We start from the raw sequence: 22,906 nt of genomic DNA on the forward strand, positions 1-22,906 counted from the left end.
GTGTGGTGTGTGTGTTTGTGTTTTATTGTCTACACTTAATAAAGTGATGGAGATGGAGCTTAAGAGTGTTCTATGGTACAATTTTTTTTTTTCCACCAGAAAGCCAGATCTTGAACTTTAACTGTCACACGCCTGCAATCAGGTCTTCTAGCTCCTAACTGAGTGATGTTTCTTTTTTTTTGTTTGTCTTTTTTTATTTTTGGAGGGGGGAAGGCAGGGCAATTGGGGTTAAGTGACTTGCCCAAAGTCACACAGCTAGTAAGTGTTAAGTGTCTGAGGCCGGATTTGAACTCAGGTCCTCCTGACTCCAGGACTGGTGCTCTATTCACTGTGACACCTAGCTACCCCTCTGGAATGATATTTCTACTACATCTCAATATGCTTTTCTTATCTTGTCTTTTCTTAATAGATTAGATTACTTGCAGTTACAAGTCATAGATTGTAGAGTTCAAAGGAAACTTAAGGAAAATCTTATCCAACATCCTCCACATTCTCTCAAATATCTAATTCCTATTGTGAACTAACAACACCCATTGTTCTAAGTTTGCTATAATCAATGCCAAATCAATCCTCAGAATCAGGATCCATCATCCTAAGTGGCTTGGAAGGTGGGCTCTGTGCTGAAAGCAACAACCACTGAAGGAGATCTCCGCTCGGGCCTTTTCATTTTGGATGAGAGAGAGTGAGTGGTATGGATGAGTAGGCATAGATGGGTCCTGATCTTCATACAGATCTCATGACATTATCTTTTTTTTCTTAAACCCACTCCTCTTCCAAAAATCCATGGCCTCACCATCCTTTGAGTCTCCCAGGCTCACAAGCTTATAATCATCCTCCACTCTACCCCATTGTATATATCTATTATGAAATTGTATCACTTCCATCTCCACAATATCTTTCTTATGTTTCCCTACTCTCTACTCATAAACCCATGATACTATCTCAAAGACCATTAACCTTGCATAGGAGTATGAGAATAGACGAAGGGGAATGATGTCCCAAGAACAAGGCTTTAATCCATTCAAACCAGACACTTCTCATCTCTCTGGAAGGTACTACGCTGTATCATGCAAAGACTAGGAATGGAATGATTAGACATTGGAAGTAAACTGGCACCCAAGTGTCTTACCTCCCAATGGGAAAACCTTCTGGTGTTTGAGACTCACCTAAATGCATCAGTGCCTCTTTGTCCCAAGGCCAAGTTGCAACTCCAGCAAGTTCCTCCTCTGAGGAGTTTGCAAAGAAGATGTTAAGGTGTGTGGATCCATCCAATTTAAGAATGTTCTTCAATTCATTGACATCCAAGTAGGCTCTGAAACAGAAATATACTTTGCTATTATTTCTGTAAAGGCACTGGACTACAGAGACAGACCCTGATCTAGCCAGGAAGAAAATGTCACACCAGGAAACATTAGCTTCCCAGAAAGGTACAAAATGTGTTTTCCTGAGCCAGCAGTTCCAAACATGCTTTCAGTGGTCATTTGGCAATGACAGATATTTTGATTTTGACCCTGCTGAGCCCTTTACCATTTTTTATTAGGCAAATTATTCTCTGAAATTGCTTTACTCTTTGAATTTGTTTAAAAGATAATAAATGTTCTCCTAGGATGGGATCAGTGCCTGCTATTTCCTAATTGAGCCCCAATAAATTTTCACAACAGGCATGGTAGACTTGCTGATTCAAGGGGTTGTACAGAGGGAAAAAGGATTAAAGAGTGTATTATCATGATGGACAATTCAGTATTCCTTTCAGCAGTGTGAACTGCCTTTAGAGAATCACAGTGGTGTGGAAATGACCATGCACTTAAGCATTCAATATTGCTGCTTCTTTTATGTAGCATTAAGCAAAAAAAATTATTAATCTTGCTGTTTCAGGCACTGTGCTGGACACTGGTAATACAAAGGCAAAAATTAAATAGTACCTGTCCTCAAGGCACTTACATTCTGCCTTGAGGCAGAGAAAGAGAAGAGAAAAAAAAATGCACACATAGAGAAAAAAGGAGAGACAGAGAGAGATGCATATATATATGCATTTATGTCTATGTACATCTGTATATATACATATATGTATAATATAGAATTATGGGAGGGGGGACTAGCAGCTGGAAGGATCAGGAAAGGGTTTATGTTGGAGATAGCCCTTGTGCTGATCTTTTAAAGGAATTTAAGATTCTAAGAGTGAAAGGTGAGGAGGGAGTGCATGCCAGGCATGTGGGGAAACCTGTGCAAAGGCAATGGAGATGGGAAATGGATTGTCATGTACAAGGAATCCCAAGTATAGTATCTTGTATATGAGGAGTTTTTCTGCCCATGTCTGCTTCAATGGAGCAGTGGGGAAGAAGTATGCTTTTCTATTCACAGATTAGATAATTTATTATTTTATACCTAAAATGTATCAGAGAAAGTTTAATCAGAATCAGGTAGTGGGCCCCAAAACAATTTATTTTTTCTTCCTATTTGTTTTGATTGCTCTTCATAGCATTCTTTGTCTACAGGGATAGCCTGTGAGTGTCTTCTCTAGGCAAGAATGTCTTTCATATTTATAGAAGTGGTTTATAAAGTGAGGGCTCTGGGCTGATCTTATGCGTATGTGATCAATAAAGAGGAGGGTGGAAATATGAGCCAATCAGAGGCATCTATATTCCCTGCAATGGCCACATGTATCCCTTATCCCTCAGCAGTCTCCTACTCCATCTCCTCCCTCAGCTGAATAAGCTCTTAACATCCCCCTTGATATCCAAATGGAAATTCCTGGGGGCAATTTTCACTTTACCTTGACCCAAATACGAGCAGCAACATATATGCAAGTTCCATTGAGAAAATCCACCACCCTTCCTCCAAAGCACCCTCCCTCCTCACCTCTACCCTTCAAACCATCTTGTGGTTCTGGGAGGTCCATTTAGAAAGGCTGTCTCTGTGCTGGGAGCAGTGGCCAGCTGGAAAGATTCCCACTTTCACCTTTTCAGTTTGGATGGGACAGAGTGATTCGCACAGGACGAGGAGGCATAGATGGCTTTTGTACTTCAGGACAGATCACGTGACATTATCTTTTTCCTCAAATCAGCCGCCTTCCAAATTCCTCCATTACTGTATATTACCAGGTAACATACAGGTTCCAGGTGCCCAGGTTCACAACCTCGGTGTTTTCCTCAACTCTAATTAATTATCATTTATTGCCATTTCTGTCTTCATAGCATCTTTCTAATCTCTTCCCTTCTCCCTACTCATATAATACTGCTCCCCCCCCCTTTAGTGCTTCCTCACTTCTCACCTGCACTAGGCAACAGCTTCCTATCTGGTCTCCCTGCTTTAAGTCTCTTCCTTTCCCAAGCCATCTTCCACAGCTGTCTGTGATAAAGTGCAGATATAACCATTTCATTCCCATATTCAATAAACTCAATGACTTCTTAAGGAGTCTAGATTCAAATATCATCTCATCCTTTTTAAATGTCTATTTTTATGGAAATTTTACAATATATACATTATTGACACACTAGATGTGTATAATTTATAAATAAATATACATATATTATGGGTGAGTATTCTTTTTTTTAATAATAATAGCAGTGTATAAACAAAAACATTTAGAGACCAGTGACTTAAGGAATAGAGGAAGATAGATAGGAAGGGAAATGATCAAACAGAACTTTTTCTCCAAGATTATGAATTAATTCATTACATGGTGAATATGGAAGCATGGTGTATTGGGAAGAGTCCTGGTCCTCAAGTCAGGAGACTGGGATTCAAATATTAGCTCTGACATTTACTGTGTGACTATGAACAAGTCATTTAACCATGAGGGCAAAATCTGTGTCTTGTTTAAACTTTGTGCCTCCCTCAACATGGTGCTATGCATAAAGGAGGTGTTTAGTGAATGAATCCATGCTATAATGCAAAATGTAAAGTGCCCGAGATTGAAGGGCGAGTGACATGGGATATAAGGCCAGCTCTGTTAACATATTGAGTGTCTTATGAAATTTCATTTCCCCTCTCTGGGCCTCATTTCCTCCATCTGTAAAATGAAGGAGTTGAACTATATTCTCAAAGATTCTCTCCAACTTCATCATTCTTTTTTTAGCTGAAGTAGCAGGAGTTTTGAGTCTTTAATTGCTGAAGTCAAAGTGCCAACTATAGTGGGACAAAATAGAGAAGAGGTCAGTCAGGGTACTAATGAGGGTTGAAAGGAGAAAAGTGAAAATGTTGTAAACCACAGATAGACATACTTCTGCTGGCACAGAGCCTAAACTTGCTATCCTCTCCTGATGTCTCCTTAACAAGGCTTCAGTGACTTCATGGGAGAAACACAGGGTGTAAGATGTATGTAAACTTTAATATATTCATACAGATATCTATACACACATATTAAAGTAAGAAAGAAAGGAAAGAAAGAAGGAAGGAAGGAAGGAAGGAAGGAAGGAAGGAAGGAAGGAAGGAAGGAAGGAAGGAAGGAAGGAAAGAAGGAAGGAAGGAGGAAGGAGGGAGGAAAGAGGGAAGAAAGAGAAAAAGGAGGGAAAGAGGGAAGGAAAAAAGAAAGGAGGGAAGGAAGGGAATGAAGGAGGGAAGGAAAGAAAGAAGAAAAGAATGGATGGAAAGAAGGAAGAAAGGAAGGAAGGAAAAGAGGAAGCAAGGAGGGGAGGGAAGAAGGAAATACGGCATACTACTATGTAGCTGGAAGAAATGAGCTAGAAGAGCCTAGACTTGATTGTATTTAAAACCTGTACTTTGGCATTCAACAGAGGCTGCTCTCTTCTCACTAGAATGTTTCTATACATTTCAAGAACACCTCAACTTACACATCAAGGTCTGTTTGATTTTGAAAAATTCTGCTAACAAATATATGGTTTCTGTGCAGGCTGAGGAACTAGATAAGAAAATTCAGTTCAGATTTCAAAAAAAAAAAAATCCTGTTAAGACCCCCATTAGGGAAATTTGCATTTCTAGGAAGATTGTGACTGTTGGCCTAAACCACAGGAAGTGGAGATCACAAATCATGGAATTAAAATGTGAAAGGGATCTCAGACCCTTATCTATGGGAATCTTAAATCACTGATGGAGAACAAAGGGTCCAGAACATGGAAATGACTTGCCCAATGCCACAGAAGTAATAAACAACAAAACTGAGACTGGAACTCAATTCTCTCCCTTATTCCCCCTCCCTTTTCCAAGGCCTTTGTTCTTTCTGATGTAACAGAGCAACAAAATTTAGTTGTGTTATTAGGGTACTACAGCTCACAAGAGAAAAACTATTAGCAAAAAAACAGGACAGGGGGTGAGACTGTCGATAGCTTAATTGCACCTAGGTGGCACGCTGAGCAGAGGACTGGATCTAGAGTCAGGAAGAGCTGAGTTCAAATGTGAACTCAGACATTTACTAGCTGTGTGACCCTGGGCAAGTCATTTAACCTTGGTCTGCCTCAGTTTCCTCATCTCTAAAATGGGGATAATAATAGCACTTACCTCCAAGGGTTATTGTAAGGAGTAAATGAGCTATTTTTAAAATGCTTAAAAGAGTGCTTTGTACACAGGAGGAGGTTAATAAATACTTGTTCCCTTCCACCTCCCCCATTTTCATTGTACTAAATTCTGTTGTCACTATTAGGAAGGTAATTCTAAGGTTACTATCAACAGATGGGTTGTCTTCAAAAATGGAGGCTGGCAGAATATTCAAGCAAATCTACACATATACACCAACTTTGGTGTAGACATACAGCAAAACTTAGCATGGGGTATTATACATCTCAACCCTCCCTCCCCCCAAAAAAGAGAAAATCAGTATGGAAAACTCTCACTGATGCAGATGCTCACCTCATTGTAGCTTAAAATCTGAGATAGTTGCTTGTATTGCACTGAGAGGTTAAGTAACTTAATCATGGTCAAACAGTAGATGTCAGGGACAGGATTTAAACTAAGCTCTTTCTGTGTCCAAGGATGACTTTCTATCTGTTATACCATGGGGTGTCTCTACTGCTGCCTTTGTACTTTACATGCTTGAGAAATGTTTCCTGAATGAATGAGCTGCTGAACCAAGGAATGTGATGTCAGCGCTTGAAAATGAATTGCTAGGCTAGTATAGACACATCCCAATTATCCATTTCATATGAAACTGCAGGCAGGAGCTCTATAGACCAAATGGTTACAGGAGGCCAATTTTCACAGTTTTTCACAAAGGGTCATCCGGCAGCAGTGTGGGCCAGTGATGTGTGCCAGCTTCCCTTCGAGATCCAATAACAAGCAGGATGTCCCTATGTCTAAGATGAGTAAGCATGACAAATTCAATAGCTAACCCTCTGAAGTTCAGATGTTTTCCAGAAACCTAACTGTGCTGCTCCTAATCCCTTGGCCCTTAGCAAACTGAAAAAGAGGTCCTCTCTGGGAGGCATTTTAGCCTAGAACATAAAGAATAGGATCCTGGAAAATATTTTTCTGTTTCCTTTTGTCCTTCTAGTTCCAAACTAGACTAGGACCCTGAAGCTAAGAGGAGCCCAGAAGAGATGGAAGAATGGAAAATAAGAGGTAGCCAAGCTCTTCCAGCCCTGTGGACAGCGTGGATCAGGTTTAGATTAGTTTTTCAAATTCTTTTTTTGTTTTGTTTTGTTTTAGTTTTTCAAGTTCTTTATTTATTTCATACTAATGAGTTTGCTCACCTTTTAGAAGTTCTCTTGGATGGATCCTACAAATGATATTAGAGATTCTTGAGAAAGATAATTTCCCTACCCCAAAAGTGGGGAACTTGTGGCCTTCTAGGTCTCAAGTGCAGAACAATGTGAAGTTTGGATTCTGTCAAAGGGCTGCACTTGAAGACCTAGATGGCCATTTGTTCTGTGAAGTTTGGATTCAGTCAAAGGGCTGCATTTGAGGACCTAGAGGGCCACATGTGGTTTTGAGGCTGCAGGCTCCTCACCCCTGCCCAACCCTAATTCCCAGATCTCTAGGCTAGGAAATATTCATTAGAAGAGGAATCAAGGAAAACTATGGGGGGGGGGGAGGGAGAAGGGGCATTTCTATTCCTTAAAAGCCCTTCCTTCTGAGGAGATAGGTTTTCTTCCTAAGTGACTTCCTCTCGTTTTCTGTGGCTCAGTTTCCCCAAGGGGGACAAAACAGGGAAACTTGCATGACCCAAGACCTTGTAGTCTCTCTCCCTGGAGACTACACCAATAGAAAACAGTCTGTGTTCTATAACAGTGTCCCTGTCACTGGCTGAAGTAATTTCCTCCAAAATACTTTGAGGCTTGGTGTCCCTTTGGTCCCCTGCTGTCTCAATGAGAAGGAGAAAACATTTGGTGACATGCCACAGTGTGAAGGTCTGTTGCATTTTCCCCAGTTACTCTGTCAGACAATGTTTATCACAAAATGAATGGCTCAAATCTGGATCAGTGGCTGGGAAAGACAACTACTGCATGCCTTGGCGCTTCTCTTCCTATTCTCAAGCGAAAGAGATTTTTGTTTTTAAATTTTCTGTTTGGATTTTTGCCTAAGTGCCCAGTGAGCAGGATTGGCCCTTGGCAAAAGTATGAAGTAGGTCAAACTTGTCTCTGGCAGAGCTAGACCCTTTACTGCTGACATTTTCTGCTTCCTTGCCCCCACATCAGGGTTCCACTGTCCTCACATCTTACTCATAAATTCCCCTTCCTGACCCCCCCAACCCCAATTCAGAACCCACTTTTTTTTAAAGCAATTGGGGTTAAGTAACTTGCTCAAGGTTACATGGCCACTTATTTCTGGGTGTGGTGCTAAGTATCTGAGCCTGGATTTGAACCCCAGGTCATCCCAACACTGGAGCCGGTGCTCTTACTCGCTGAGCCACCTGGCCGCCCCTAAGCAATTGGGGTTAAATAACTTGATCAAGGTTACACGGCCAGGTGTTTCTGGTGGTTGCTAAGTGTCTGAGCCCAGGATTCGATCTCCAGGTCTTCTCAACATTGGTGCCGGTGCTCTTACTCGCTGTGCTACCTGGCCGCCCTCAGAACCCACTTTTGAGAGAAAAGGTCTACCATTTGTTAAGCATGTGGCCTTAGGCCTCTGTTTTCTCATCTATAAAATGAGGTGATCCTTTTCAGATCTAATATTCTATCTTCTTCAGACTCTATAATTCTATATTTTAATAGTCTATGTTTAAAGATCCCCAACAGTTCTCACACTGTATGATCAAACATCCCTTCTGGCTCAAACATTCTGGGGCCATCCTTTCTTCTTCATTATCTTTTTAATCAAGTGCACAGTTAGTCCCAAACTCCACCCAACCTCTTCCTCAAAACTTCATTTTCAAAGTTCAACTTACCATAGGCAGAGAGAAGTTACAACTCCTGTTGGTGAACCCTACATGTCTAGAATTGTCAAGTGATAGGCTCACTCTCCTGTTTCAAGTAAATTCAGTTCATCTTACGTTAATCAGGCACCTAATATATGGGGCTCTACGTTTGGAACTGTTTCTTTATCAGCATCAAATGTTGGACCCAATGGAACCTCTGTACCTCACCCTCACTGTCAAGGTTATGTGGAGCCCATGGAATGTTGGTTAAATGGGCCTGAGAACCCACAGAGGGCCAGAGAGCCTAGACTTAGCTCTCCTGCCAAAATCACATTTCAAAGCCATGAGTGCAGTTCTGGAGAGGGATCAAAGCTCTCTCAACTGTCATAAGAATATTTCCTTTATGCATCTCACGGGGGAGTGCCAACAATATATTTCATAAATGCATTGGCCTGAGATGGTACAACTCAATAATAACTTGAATGGGAAAGCTGTCAGAACAAGTTTTATAGAAAAAGAAAAATAAAGAAAAACACACAACAATAACAACAAAACAAAAGAGAGCCTTAGAATTAAATAAATGTCCACCAGAATTATTATAATGGAAAGAGACTGTGGAGTTTTCAGTCTCTCAAGTTCCAAAAGTATAACATAACCATTAGCATGTTGTAAAGCAGGAATCTACCACAGGCCCAGATGTCCTAAGCACCATTACAGGCCGGCAGGGACACTGAATCATGTTAGTCTGTATTTCTGTTCCCACCCAAAAGTAGTTTGCACACAAGCAGCCTTCCCTCATAAAGACCAAGGGTCAACAAACACTGAAAGGTGCAATGCCAAGGTTCTGACCTCTTTCCTTTTAATGTACAAGATGGAGAAGGGACAGAGGAAAAGCTGTTTCCATACTGATTCTTTCCATGCTGTCTGCCAACTTGCTCCTGCAGAAAGACCCTAGGACCTCTTATGAGCCTTGGAGAGGTGGTTGGACATGTCTAAGACCAGCCACAGAACTCCATACATGTCAGGACCCCATTCACAGTTAAATAAAAGGATCTCCTTGCCATGACAAGTGTTGTACTCTCTTTACAGGAGGCCTCTCCACCCTGAGTCAGCCCTCTAGTCTACCTCACTCCAGATTCCCACTGGGCCTCCAAAACACCAAAATATCCTCTTGACTATAGTTGCTGAAAGGGATCAGAAGTCTCAGAACTGCTGTTCTAGCTGCTGAACAGTTCAAATCAATTGAAAATGATTACCAAAAATGAAGATCAAAGCTATTTTTAAAAAGTCATTAAAGTTAGATAAATGTCAGAATGTTTACTGTAGTCATAGCCTTGTGTTCTGGATCACAGGCTCTATCCCATCTGTTGTAAACCTAAATAGTATACTTAATCTCAAGGCTTCTAATGGCCCCAGTTTCATCCTCCTTCTTTATACATGCATCAAAAATGCCTCAGTCTCTGTTTTCTCTAAAAATGTTAATAGAGAAATACATAATGAAAAAATAAAGGAAATCTTCAGAGGGCTTATTAAATGCTTTTAATCCTAGTGACTGGCTCTTGAAATTACTGCCTTTGTATACTGATGCCCAGGGATTATAAATCTGCTCTGCCAGTTTGCCAATGTGTGACTTTCTGCAAGTCACTTTACCAATCTGAGCTCTGATTTCCTTATCCATAAAATGTAGTTTATAATCCTTGCCCTGTCCTGCCTCATAGGCTTGCTATGAGGATCAAACAATATAATCAATCTGAAAGTATTTGAAAACTGTAAAGCATACACAAACACAATTTGTCACTGTCATTTTACCTGAAAACACTTAAAGGGAACATTAATGACAACTGCTGTCTGGTTGTGACTGAGGTTCAAATAGTTTAGCCCTCTTTCTTCCTTCTTTCCTCCAGCATCACTTCCTTTTTACAGTGTCCCAACCACAATCAATAAATAAACCAACCAACCACAGAGAGCTAAGAGACGCTTACTCACTGACCACGGTGGGGAGTAAGTCACGTTTGCGCAATTAAGTGACATCTAAATGCTAGCAGTGTATATTTCCAAGTCTGCAAGGAGGAAAACTACACTAAGTATTAGTAGAAAGATTATATATATTTTAATGCAAATTGTATAACCACTACAAGGGGCAGCTAGATGCCACAGTGGATAGAGAGCTGGGCCTGGACTCAGGAAGACTCATCTTCCTCAGTTCAAATCTGATCTCAATCACTTACTAATTCTGTGACCTTAAACAAGTCACTTAACCCTGTTTGCCTCAGTTTCCTCATCTGTAAAATGATCAGGAAAAGGAATCGCAAATCACTCCAGCATCTCTGCCCAAAAAATCCCAAATGGGGTCACAAAGAATTGGACTGAAATAACTAAACAACAACAAGCACTACAAATGAACCCTTTGGGTTTTTTAGTCACATAAACACAATACCACATTATTACTACAGTCTAAACTAGCTAATATCAAGATTAACAAGGTAACAAAAAATTTCAGAGAGCTATTGACACATGACTGTTGGGGAATTTCTCATTTTCCTTGAGTATTCACTAGATAATGACTACTTTTATTGGTACTTTAGTCATCTATAGATAACCTTACTTCCAAAGTAAACCACCTGGACAGGTGTCTGTATCAACTGTAGAACTTCAAAAAGTAACTCATCAAAAGTCTGTGACATGATAAAACCACAATGAATTGAAGGGACAAGGCAAGAGTTTCTCCGTTTTGAATATAACTTCTCAATTATTAGTAAGAACAAGTTCCTTAAGATGAGGCTTCATCTAAAGTTTCAAAGTATAACTGGAACTTCACACAGTGTTTTTAAAATCTGTTAGCTTCCAGATGATTTTTTTTTCCAATTTATTTCAGTCACCCTTCAATAACTGTCCGGACACCCACCCCCCACTTTGATATACTTCAAACCTGGGAGAAGGTATCTTCATAATTTTCTAATACAAACCTGTATTAGAAGAACCAAAAATCCAAATTGAGTACAGGAAATATGCTCTCAATAAGTTTCCATCTCATACTATAGATTTTCTGGAGCATTTGGGGGAGGAATGTAAGTTTGAAGATCAATATTCCCCCAGCTTGCTGCTCTAGGAGACATTCTCCATTAACCTGACTTCTTGCAGTACGGTGCTATGGAAAAAGCACTGAACCAGAGAGCAAGGCTGGATTTTTATACCAATTCTACCATTATGTAACCTTGTGCAACTCACTTCCCCTATCTGTTATATCACAGTTTCCTTATCAATGAAGTTAAGGAAATGGAGTAGGTAGTCCCTAAAGTCCCTTCCCAATCTAACATTCTAGATTCTCTGTTCTAGCACTCAATACTCTAAGGCTCTTTCTAGTTCCAACATGTTCTAACAATTGTGTCTTTTCCCCTCTATTTCAATAGAACAAAAGAAAATAATTCAGAAAGCCACAGACATGGCATTCCTGAGTCAACTCTGGATCTTTTCCACTCACTGATATTAAGCTAACATTTGTTTCATAAAGACAGAATGACTCTGTATTCAGGGGCCAACGACTCAGCCGAGAGATGTTTTATGCTAAGTACTGACAATGAGGATCCCAGAATCTAGAGCAATGAACTTTAAAGGTATGCACCAAGAATGCACCAAAGTTTGTTACACAGTAGCTAAAACCTTACTTCATCCAACATTTAAGACATGTAAAGAACTTTCTCTTCCCACTGAATAGTGTCCTAGGTGTCAGTAGCTGCTGACCTACGAAATGATGTTCAACAGATTTAGCTATTTAGAATTTCAAATACAGTAAGCTCTCAATTATGTCCTTTCACTGAAGAGTGGTAGTAATCCTTCTCCCAACCCTAATCTTTCCAAGGATAGAGTTGAAGGGGGATGGAGGGGCAGACATCATATTGTTTTAATTTGTATCTTATTGTTTTCGAAAAGTCAATGCAATGGAAAGAGCACTAAGTGGGGAAAGAAGTTATTTGAATTCTAATCTTGTTTTCTTGCTAGATATGGCAATATGACCTTGAGTAAGTCACCTCATTATCTTATCCACATCTGCAAAATGAAGATGGTGGACTAGATGACCTCAAAGATCCCTTTTATTTTTTTCTTAATGCTAGTTTGTTTTATTTTCAGGTTCATATTCTCTCCATCCTAAAATTCTTCCCCTCCCCACATGGAGAAAGGCAGAGAAACAAAACCTATTACAAATCTCATATAGAGTCAAGCAAAGAAAAATCTCACATTTGCCATCCACCAAAATTTACACACACACACACACACACACACACACACACACACACACATATGTGTGTATATGATACGTAAATACACATATGTTATACATTTCCATCTATACTCTAAATCTCTTATCTGAAGATGAAAAGCATGTTTCATCATGAGTCCCCTGAACCAGTAGTTACTTTCACTGTGTTGATCAGAGAGCCTACATCTTTTTACTGTGTTTCCCCGATAATAAGACCTATCCCGAAAATAAGCCCTCCCCTTACTGTGTAAGATTCCTCTAAAATAAGCCCTCCCCCGAAAATAAGCCCTATTGAGATTGCTACTGTAGTGAAGGTGATCCCCTGTGCTACATGCTACATTACGGTACCCTCTGTATGCACCGTCCCCCGCCCCCATGAAATGCACGCCGCGCTCCGAGCTGCATCCAATCAGAGCTGCAGCAGTGAGTGCGTCATCCTGTTCTTCCCCAGTGATTTGCTTGCTGGCACCATTGAGAGCAGTGCCGCGGAGGAGAGCTGAGGCAGGACAACGTAAGCCCTCCCCTGAAAATAAGCCCTCTGGCGTTTTTCTTTCCAAAAAAAAATAATAAGACAGTGTCTTATTATCGGGGAAACACGGTAAGTTGTTTGTCTTTACAAAATTGTTGTAACTGTATAAATTGTTCTTGTACTGCTTGCTTCACTTTGCATCAGTTCACATAAGCTTTCCTAAGTTTCTCTGAAACCCTAAGATCCTTTTAGCTCTAACATTTTGTGATCTAAGATTCCTTTCAATCTTAACAGTCAAAGTTCTAAGGTTCCTATCAACTCTACCTTTCTACATTTTAATGACCTTCCAGGTCTAGCATTCTGTGATTCTGTGATCTCTATGGCAATAGAAGAGAACAGTTGCACATAATACAAAATATCAGATAATCCAGAAATTATTAATATTGATCCAAAATTGATCAATCTTGATAAAATATTGCTTCCTGAAATGGAAAATATTAGGTAGATTTAACTAAAGTCATTCCAAATTTGACCCTTTCCCCTACTCCCAGCATTTGTGGTATTTTTTGCAAAGTATTCACACACCTCAAATTTCCTGAAATCATAAAGAGAATCACACACACACCAGAAAAACAAGTTTTTTTTCTACAGATTAGCACAACTACTTTGATTTTGTGACCAGATGTCATACTTTCCATGAGTTAGAACTTCATAAAGCACAATTCTCCCTTCCCCAATTTCTCTACAATCCCCTTACCCATACCCCACAAAATCCTGAAATACTGTAATTTAGTATAGTTTTATTTACTATTACCCTCTGTGGCCATAAAAATGCTTCAGTAGTCAAAAGTCAGTCTTGCAGGCTAAAAGTTCTGGATGCCTAAACTCACAAGGGACCCAACATCAGAAAACAGAACCCCTTTTGGCTCCTTATCAGAGTAAACTAATTAAATACAACCACTGGCAATTGCCAAATTACTTCCCCATCACCATTCTATCCCATAGCTCTTATGTTCCCTAACAAAAGAGAGTACTAAAGATAAGAAGGGAGAAAAGGAAAAGAATCAGTCATCAAATCTGAATCTGAATGAACTTTAAAACATAAATGTCTTATCTAGAAGGGATCTTAGGACAAAGAATCTTCAAACACAAAATATAGAATGTGATAGCTGGAAGAAGGCCTCAAATATAGAAGGCTAAAAAATGTAGTAAAGTTGAAAGGAACCTTTAAGGTTGAGAAAAGGAAAGGAGAGAAAGTCCCCAAGTGAACTGAGGACTTTAAAAGTTGTTGAACTTGGGAAAGTTGAACAAATAAAACAAACAAAAAATTCAAACTCACCTTCTAGAATTAAATTTCAGAAAAAATATTGAAAAAATTTCACTCTCAAAAGGTAGAAATAGCTTGCATTTAGTGGCTTTAAGGATTAACTGCAACTTGAGTTTTGTGCAATTTGTTTCACCAAAACAAAAAAGATTTTGTTGTTTTTAGTTCCTCCCTTTTCTCACTTAATTCCATTTCCCTTTGTTATGTCATGAGTATCCAGTTTATTTCCATTGGAGAGAGAAATAAATAATATTTAATGTAGATTGTTGGAAAAAATCCACTTGTCTTCTAGAAGCTGAGCACTTCTGATTGGAGCAATGTTGCTTTCATCTCTCCAGGTGATGACAGTCATACAAATTAAAGGCAAAAAACAAAAGACTTTTGGGCATGAATGAAAACTACTATCTTCCCCTCATTTAAATTTGATTCCAAAAGAAAAGGGCGTACCCACCATTCACCCTTCTTAAATTCCTTAATTCTGGCTAGCATCAATCATTTGATTTTTCTGGTACCCTACTGCTGCTGGTAGACTTTAGAGGACTCGGTTTACAACCAAGTCAACCGGGACTATTAGAGGTTCATGTTATAGACTTTCAACTGGGTTTTCACTGTAGCAAAACCTTTATTCTTCCTCTATGGACTCTATCCCACTTCTTTCTGGAGTTGATTCAAAGATGTTCTATTCTCTCTGTGTCTCTCTCTGCTTCTGTTCTCTCTCTATGTCTCGTTCTTGCTCTGTCTCTGTCTCATTCTCGCTCTGTCTCTGTACCTGTCTCTTTCTCTCTCTGTCTCTCTCCTTAAGCTCCCAGTGACCTCCTTTGTCTTCTCTTCTAACAGACAGTTTTGGCTCCTATTTTATGAAGAAAACAGATCTTCAGGTGTGAACTCCCTCTTTTCCCTCAAAGCATATATCAAACTTCTACATGTTCAACCCTCCTAACCCTGCTCATGAAGAATTTGCCTTTCTTCTTGCCAAAGCCAACATCACTTCCTGTGACCTTAATCCCAGTGCCTCTTATCTTCTTCAAAAACAGGCCTCGTCATTACCCTCATACTCACCACCATCACCACCCTTTCATCTTAAATCTTTCCCTACTACTGATTATTTCCATGTTCAACTCTATCTCATTCTTGAAAACAAAAGATAAACAAACATACCTCACTTGACCCAATCATTCACTAAAGCTCTTGTCCGTATCTCTCTTCTCTTTCCCTGATAAATTCCTAGGAAGAATATCACTGCCTTCACTTCTTCATAACCCATTCCCTTCTCACAACATGTTAGTCCATTCCTTCTTGGTCTCATTTCCTGAATAATCATGTCCCTGTAATAAGTGTTCTCTAGGACTCTGTCCTGGGCCTTCTCTCCTTTCTCTATATGTGCTGTCATGAAAAATTAATTAGCTCTTGTGGGTTCAGTTGCTAACTCTAAAGAGATGAACTCCTAAATTTAACTGAACTCTAATATTATATATTGTCCAATGTCTGCTGAAGTATCCTGTATATACTGTAGGCATCTCAAGCTTAAAACAGAAATCATGATTTTCCCCTCCTCTAAACATGCCCCACCTGAAAGGTTTATAACACCAGTTGTCCCTGTACCTTCTTGTCAAGCCCCCACATCCAAACAGGTACCTAGTCTTTTTTATCTAGTCAATCCCCCAAACATCTCTTGCATTTATCCCTTTCTTTCTACTCATCCAGCCAGTGTGGCAGTTCCCTACTTTGATTACTTATCATCCAGACTACTATAATTACCTCTTTAATTTTTTTCCCTGCTTCTAGTTTCTCCATGCTCTAATTCATCCTCCACAAAGCTTCCAAAAGTATCATTCTGAGTGAGAACAATATTTTTTTAATCTCTCAAAGAGACAAAGGTCATGCAACATCATCTTTCTGCTCAAAAAACATTAGTGGTTCCCCATTGTCTAGACTCTAGAGCAGAGGTGGGGAATCTGCAGCCTCAAGGCTACATGTGGCCCTCTAGGTCCTCAAGTGAGGGCCTCTGACTGAATCCAAACTTCATAAATCCCTTAATAAAAGGATTTGTTCTGTAAAACTTGTATTCAGTCAAAAAGCCACATCCAAGGACCTAGAAGGCCACACATGGCCTTGAGCTACAGATTCCCCACTCTCTAGAGTTTAAAATACAAACTCCTTAGCTTAACATTAAAGGCCCTCCATGATATTTCTGGTAATGTTTATGCAAATACATACACACACATACACACATATATGAATGTGTACATATACATATACACACATTATATTATCTGTATACACATGCACACGCGCACACGCACACACACACACACACACTATCCCCTTAAAAGCTCTGCATCCTAGCTGACATGAACTGCTTCTCTCATTCCCATAATCTGATATCCCATCTTCTACTTCCATACATCCTCGCAGGTCATTCCTTATTTGCGGAATTTACCACCTCTCAAAAAATCTTGTATTCCTTCAAGACTCAACTCAACTCAGGTATGACTGGAAGTGACATCCTTCTCTATGCAGCCTTCTCTCTCTCCCCCCTCAATTATCCTTGTACCATGCTTATTTCTGGCCCAACTGTCTTCCCCCGACACCTGTGCTTTGCAACCAGTAGGCACCTAATAAAAATCTGAGTAATTAATTGAGTGAAGGGAAAAATTTTGTTCCCATAGTAGAAGGGGAAATGGAACTATATAGTATAAACTGAAATGCAAAGAGGTTGAGAAACTTGTTCAAAATCTTATAGCAAGTTGCTGTTCTTGTTCAATTATTTTAGTCATGTCTGACTCTTCATGACCATATTTGGAGTTTTCTTGGCCAAGATACTGGAATGATTTGCCATTTCCTTTCTTCAACTCATTTTATAGCTGATGAACTTGAGACAAACAGGGTTAAGTGACTTACCCAGGGTCATATAGCTAATAAGTGTCTGAGGCCACATTTGAATTCAGGTCTTCCTGACTCCAGGCCTTGCTGCTCTATTTATTCTTACACCTAGCTGTCCCATAGCCAATTAGTTAGTCCCAAGTCTTCTGGCTCTGACCAAAACATTTCATTCATTCATCCATTTATTTATTTTTTTTAATTTCTGTTTATATTACACTATGCTGCCCCCTATAAATGGAGGGAGAAATAGTATTCAATTGGCTTTGGAAGCATCTCCTAGGCCCTAGAGTATGGTTGAGAAAATGTACCTCCTTTACTTTTTTGAAGAGGTGGAAGACTACTGGTATGTTAATATACCATATTCTGTCATACTAATGTAAGGTGTTAGACTTTTTCAATGAACTATTTTTTTCTTTTTTAAGAATCCTTTGTTATGACGGATGCTCACTGTATATGGGAGGAAGTAAGCATATTGAGAAAAAAAGGTGATTTAAAAACCAAAAGATTTCAATAAGGAACATAGCTGTTCTAATTAAAATAATTTTAAAAGGAAGTTGGATGTTAATTTCAAAAATAATGCAGAATGTGGTGATATCCAAGAAATAGTCTTCGAATCTGAGTATTGGGCAAGCCATTAAATGAAGAAACAACAGTGCCATTGGCATCCCAACAACTAAAAATAGGAAGAAGTCCAGTCCTGATTTCATTCTGATGTGGACAGTACCTCAAACATGGCCTCCATGTCTATGTGCTGTCCTCAGTCTTGTAGGTACAATCCATTCCCAGAGTTTGCCACACATCATGATAACCAGCTGGTCATGGTTAGGCTCACTTTTCATCATTTAATCCTTCTACCCAGAAATGCATCCTATGTATCACAATGCAATTAAGCTTCCTAAAATATCACTTGTGTCCTGTACCTCCCCTGTTCAAACCTCTCCAATCATTCTCCACTGACTGGAGGATAAAGTCAAAACTTCTCATTTAAATCACTCACTTGTCTGATACTAGTCTATTATTGGGCCAATAATGTTTCACACTGCTCCATTTCACAAACCCTGTGCTTCAGTCAAGGTAGTCCCTCACTGTTTTTTGAACATTTTCCTGAATGAATTAGTTTTGTCTCCCAAAACAAATAATGAGACTTACCTTGAAGACAAGGACCATGTTTTATTGTCTCCAAAATACTCAGCATGTGCTTTGAATGCAGAAGAGGCAATATGGGGGAATGGAATAGCTAGGGGGTTTTACCTTTCTTGGCTTTAGTTTCTACCTCTGAAAAATGGGAAGGTTGGGCTTGGTGACCTCTAAGGTCCATCCTAGTTCTGATATCCTCTCATAGTTGCTCAATTAAAATCTATTAAATGATAAGAATTTGGCCTTGCTGATTAAAAAATTTTTCCCCCACTGAATGGGTTTTTCTTTTTACCTAAGAGGTCTCAAACAGGATGGATCCTGATTTTTCTTTGCAAGATTTTCAGAGATAGGGAAACAAGGCATTATATTCTGTGGAGCCTACCAAGTAGTGATAACCACATAGGTGACCCAAGATAAATGAGTACAAGAAGAGAAAGCACTTGTTAGTTAACAGTGAGGTAAGGTAGACTGAAAACTACCTTATCCCAAAGAGGGAAAAGTCTCTGATATTTACTATCCTTAGAACCATAGACCTGAGATAGGTCTCTTAGAACCTAGAACTTATATTGCAGACTTATAAAAGGCTGTCTTTTTGGCCTTTTCCCCAAAAACTTCTTGTAATTACACACATACACATGCACACATGAATGTATATATGCATGTGGATAGATAGAAAGATAGATAGAGAAATAGATAGATAGATGATAGATAGATAGATTCTTCTGTAAAGTGGGTGTCATAAATGTAGAATAATCACTGTACACTAATATTATAAGGGTGAACTATGAAAAAGAAGTAGGCTGTTATAGGGAAAGAAAAAAAAAATAGCACCAGAAAATCTGGGTTCAAATTCTGACTCTAGTGCTGATGGGTTACATGACTAGTTACAGCACCATTTACAATCTATAAACTTAGTTTTCTCATCCATAAAATGGGGATAACAATATTTGTACTCTATACCTTACAGGGTAATTACAAAGAAAATATTTTGTAAACCTTAAAGAATGTATAAACATGTTACTAAAGCCACTAAGGAGCTGGAATGAAGGGTGAATTATAAATCATGAAACATGGGATCATGGAATCTCAAAAGGGGAAGAAACATCTGATTCCCTTGCTCACTACAATCCTGCAGCACCTCAAGAGTTTATTACAGGAATCCCCTCTAGAATATTCCTGACAAGTGGAATTTAACTACTTTGTGAGGCAACTCATTCTGGTTTTGAATATCTCTCATTTGGGGATATTTTTTTTCTTAGACTAAGTCAAATTTCTCTCTGTCACTGCTGCCAATTGGCCCTAATGGTACTCAGAACTAACCAAAACAAGCCCACTTTACTGGGATAGTTCTTCAAATGTCCTGATTTAATATCTCACCACTAACATAATACTCAGTACTCTGTAGGCGTTCAATAGATATCTGTAGAACTGAATTGCCCACAATTCTTTTTTTCTTCTCTTAGCTAACATCCTCACGTACTGAACCATTTCTTTTCTTGACATGACTTTAAAATATCCAAATTTTGGGATGGCAATAAATGAATTGGAAGGGGTGAATGAGTACCACATAGGTAGTAATAGTTGCCAACAACATGCTGGAGCTACTGAGAGCAGAAAAGTCAAGGCAAGTTATATGGATGTAACAAAAATTAAATTCAAAAGATCCTTTAAGTGGTGGGGGGAGATCTAGATTTTAGCCCCAGATCTACCCTTAGTGGTTGTATGGATGTGTGTATGAATGTGTATATACACACATATGTGAGTGTGCACGTGTGTGCATGTATGTATGTATATATACATGTATGTATATGTATATTTGCAATGTTAGGCAAGTCAGGTTTCTTGACCTTAGTTTCTTATATATAAAAGGAGGTGATTAACTCAAATTAATTCTAAATTGTCCCTTTAACCTCTAATATGCTGCTAAAGAGGCAGCATCACACAGTAGATATATAATACTAACATTTTAAGGGTTATTAGAAACCTATATTCAAATCCCACCCTTCACACTTATTAGTATCATGTGTGACCATTATCCAATCACTTTATCATTCTAACCAAGCCTCAGTTTCCTCTTTTGTAAGATGAGAATTTCTGTAGTACCTTCCAAGATTGCTGGGAAGAACACAAAACATACTATGTATAAAGCATTTGTAACTAAATATCTATGTGATGCAAGTGGTTTTTGGTTTTTCCTCCAGTTTTTCCTCACTGGAGGATTTTAAGCAGGATGACCAGTCCTGGGGTATTTTGTATAGGTGATTCTTATTCAGGCATGTGCTAGACTAGATGCCTTCTGAGGGACTTTAGTACCTTCTAAGTTTCTTCTAGCTATAATATTCTATTATTCTTGGACCTGATCAAAACCAGTTTGCTGTTTCTGGCTCCTATTTTGGCTTGAGAATTTGGTGGGTAACTACTCTTGGCCTACAATATCAATCCAAGAGGGCATGAAGTGGCATGGTTTGGAAGAGACAACATGGTGTTGTGGATGAAGCATGGAATCTTGAGTCAGAGAGTCTCAGTCGGGATCCTAGCTTTGCTACTTGCTAGCCAACCTTACCAGTTCAAGTTTGAGCAAGACACCCCAATGTTTAGGCCTCAGGGTCCTCAAATGAAAGTGATGAAACCTGCAGGACTGACCCTGTAATGTTGTTCTGAGGATCAAACGAGATAAGCAGTGCTAAGTCTTGCAAATCTTAAAGCACTGTATTGATGACAGTTATTAGTAGTACCTTCCAGTTCTAACTCTATGGCCTTTTTATAGAAAGATAAAAATTTCACACCCATCCTATGATAGAGACACTATTCACAGATAGGTGCTGACCTAGCCAAGTGGAACTAAAAAGTTATGCATTCAATTTAGGGATTTTTTTTTCTTCTTTTCTTTCCATTTTTAAGAACAAACTGAATCTTCAGTGCATCATGGAAAAACTGTTCTTTGAAGACCTTTTATAACTCAAGCCTGCATCTCACTAGTAGATTAGTTCCATAAATTCTGATGTTAATATATTGGGTTTTCTTAAATAACTCATCTTTATAAAGTACTTTAAGGTTTATAAAACACATTACTCATAAACAACCATGTGAGGTAAGCAGTGTAATTACTATTATTTCTCATTTCACAGCTCAAGAGACTGAGACTCATAGAGGTAAAACTACCTGCTTAAGAACCCTAATGTAGAAGTACAACCAGACAAGATTTGAACTTAGATCTCCTGAAAATAAGTTCATCTCCCTCTCCCTTTCTCCCTCCCTCACTTCCTCCTTCCCTCCCATTCTTCCTTCCCTTCCTCCTTCCTTCTTCCTTCCCTTTTTCTCTCCTTTCCTTCTTCCTTCCTTCTCTCCTTCCTTCCTTCTTTCCTTCCTTCATTTCTTCATATTATTTCATTATTGTAGAAACATTTTGGTGAAGAACAACGAAGCTCAGTACCTTCCCTGCAACTTAAAACCTCACAAAGTTTCCTGGAGCCCTGAGAGGTTGAGTGACTTACCTATTATCACACAGCCAGTACATGAAAGAGGCAGGACTTCCCTCCCTCTTCCTCCCATACTATACATACACTCTAAGCTGCCTTACACAGGGACCCATAGTACAATGCATGTCACAGAAAACTCCCTTAAGGAGACAAATGGTGCTAGGCAGGAAGGAACATGACTAGCACAGCAAGGGAGTAGAATGAGGTTAGGCGACTTCAAAGCAAAGAAAGCCCATATCCCAAAACAGAACCTAAGCCCCACAATCACCTGAGCAAAACCCTTCCCTTCTCCGTTTTTATACACAGGTTTCCACAGGCTTCCCTTTGTCCACACGAGCTGATGCGGTTTGGGCCATTGTGGCTGAGTACAGCAATTCTTAGGTATTTTCTAGAGAAAGGTCTTTGTTTGGTTGGTTTAATCCAGTGTGTATTGCTTTCCCTGCCAGAAAACTTGCATCTCTGGTGCTCATTCAAATCACTGGCACGTGGTTGTAGTCAGAGATTCTGGGCAATCACCAGCAAGTGAATTAGGAAAGAAGAGATGGTTTGAGCATATATAGTTGGCTTTTTCTAGTATTATCTGCACTTGCCAGAATCCCTTTCTGAACCTGAACACTGAGGTGGGATAAATTTGCCTGTCAGTTTAAAGAACATGTATTTAACTTCCTAAACCATTCTAGTAGCAATAATCAAATCATAGGATGTTAGCAATGGAAGGAACCCTAGAATATGGAATGTCAAGGCAGGAAGAGAATATAGAACATTGCATGTTAGATATAACATCTTTGGAGTGACTTGAGAGCATAGAATGTTCGATCATAGAACTGTTGGAGAAAGAAGGAACCTCAGAGGTTATCTAGTCTAGTCCAATGAACAGACTCATTGCTCCCCCTCACTGAACAGAAAGGACAACTGAGAGAGGTAAAATGATCTGATTTAAACTAACTTTCTTGCAGAATTTTTCTCTGGTTTCAGGACCTAAAGTGATTCTGTCTACCGTGTCTTTATATATATTTGCCATTCTACCCTCATTCTTATTTTCCTTTAGGTAAAATAATGCCCTCCCACATACAGGATCCTCGTATCCCCATCTGTAAAATAAGAGCAG

At 39.3% G+C, this 22,906-nt stretch overlaps 1 protein-coding gene across 1 annotated transcript in view; it reads right to left on the reverse strand.

Moving 5' to 3' along the window:
* Positions 1-22,906, reverse strand: part of PAPPA (pappalysin 1) — a 306,500-nt gene that overhangs the window by 241,691 nt on the left and 41,903 nt on the right. The window contains exon 3 of the mRNA XM_069073822.1: positions 1,167-1,312. Coding sequence (XP_068929923.1) covers positions 1,167-1,312 — 146 coding nt within the window. The remainder of the gene's footprint in view (positions 1-1,166; positions 1,313-22,906) is intronic.

This window comes from Petaurus breviceps, unplaced genomic scaffold, assembly GCF_028583685.1.
Source record: "Petaurus breviceps papuanus isolate PSGF00001 unplaced genomic scaffold, PetGlider_PUasm1.0 90879, whole genome shotgun sequence".
In the NCBI taxonomy this organism is placed as follows: domain Eukaryota; kingdom Metazoa; phylum Chordata; class Mammalia; order Diprotodontia; family Petauridae; genus Petaurus; species Petaurus breviceps.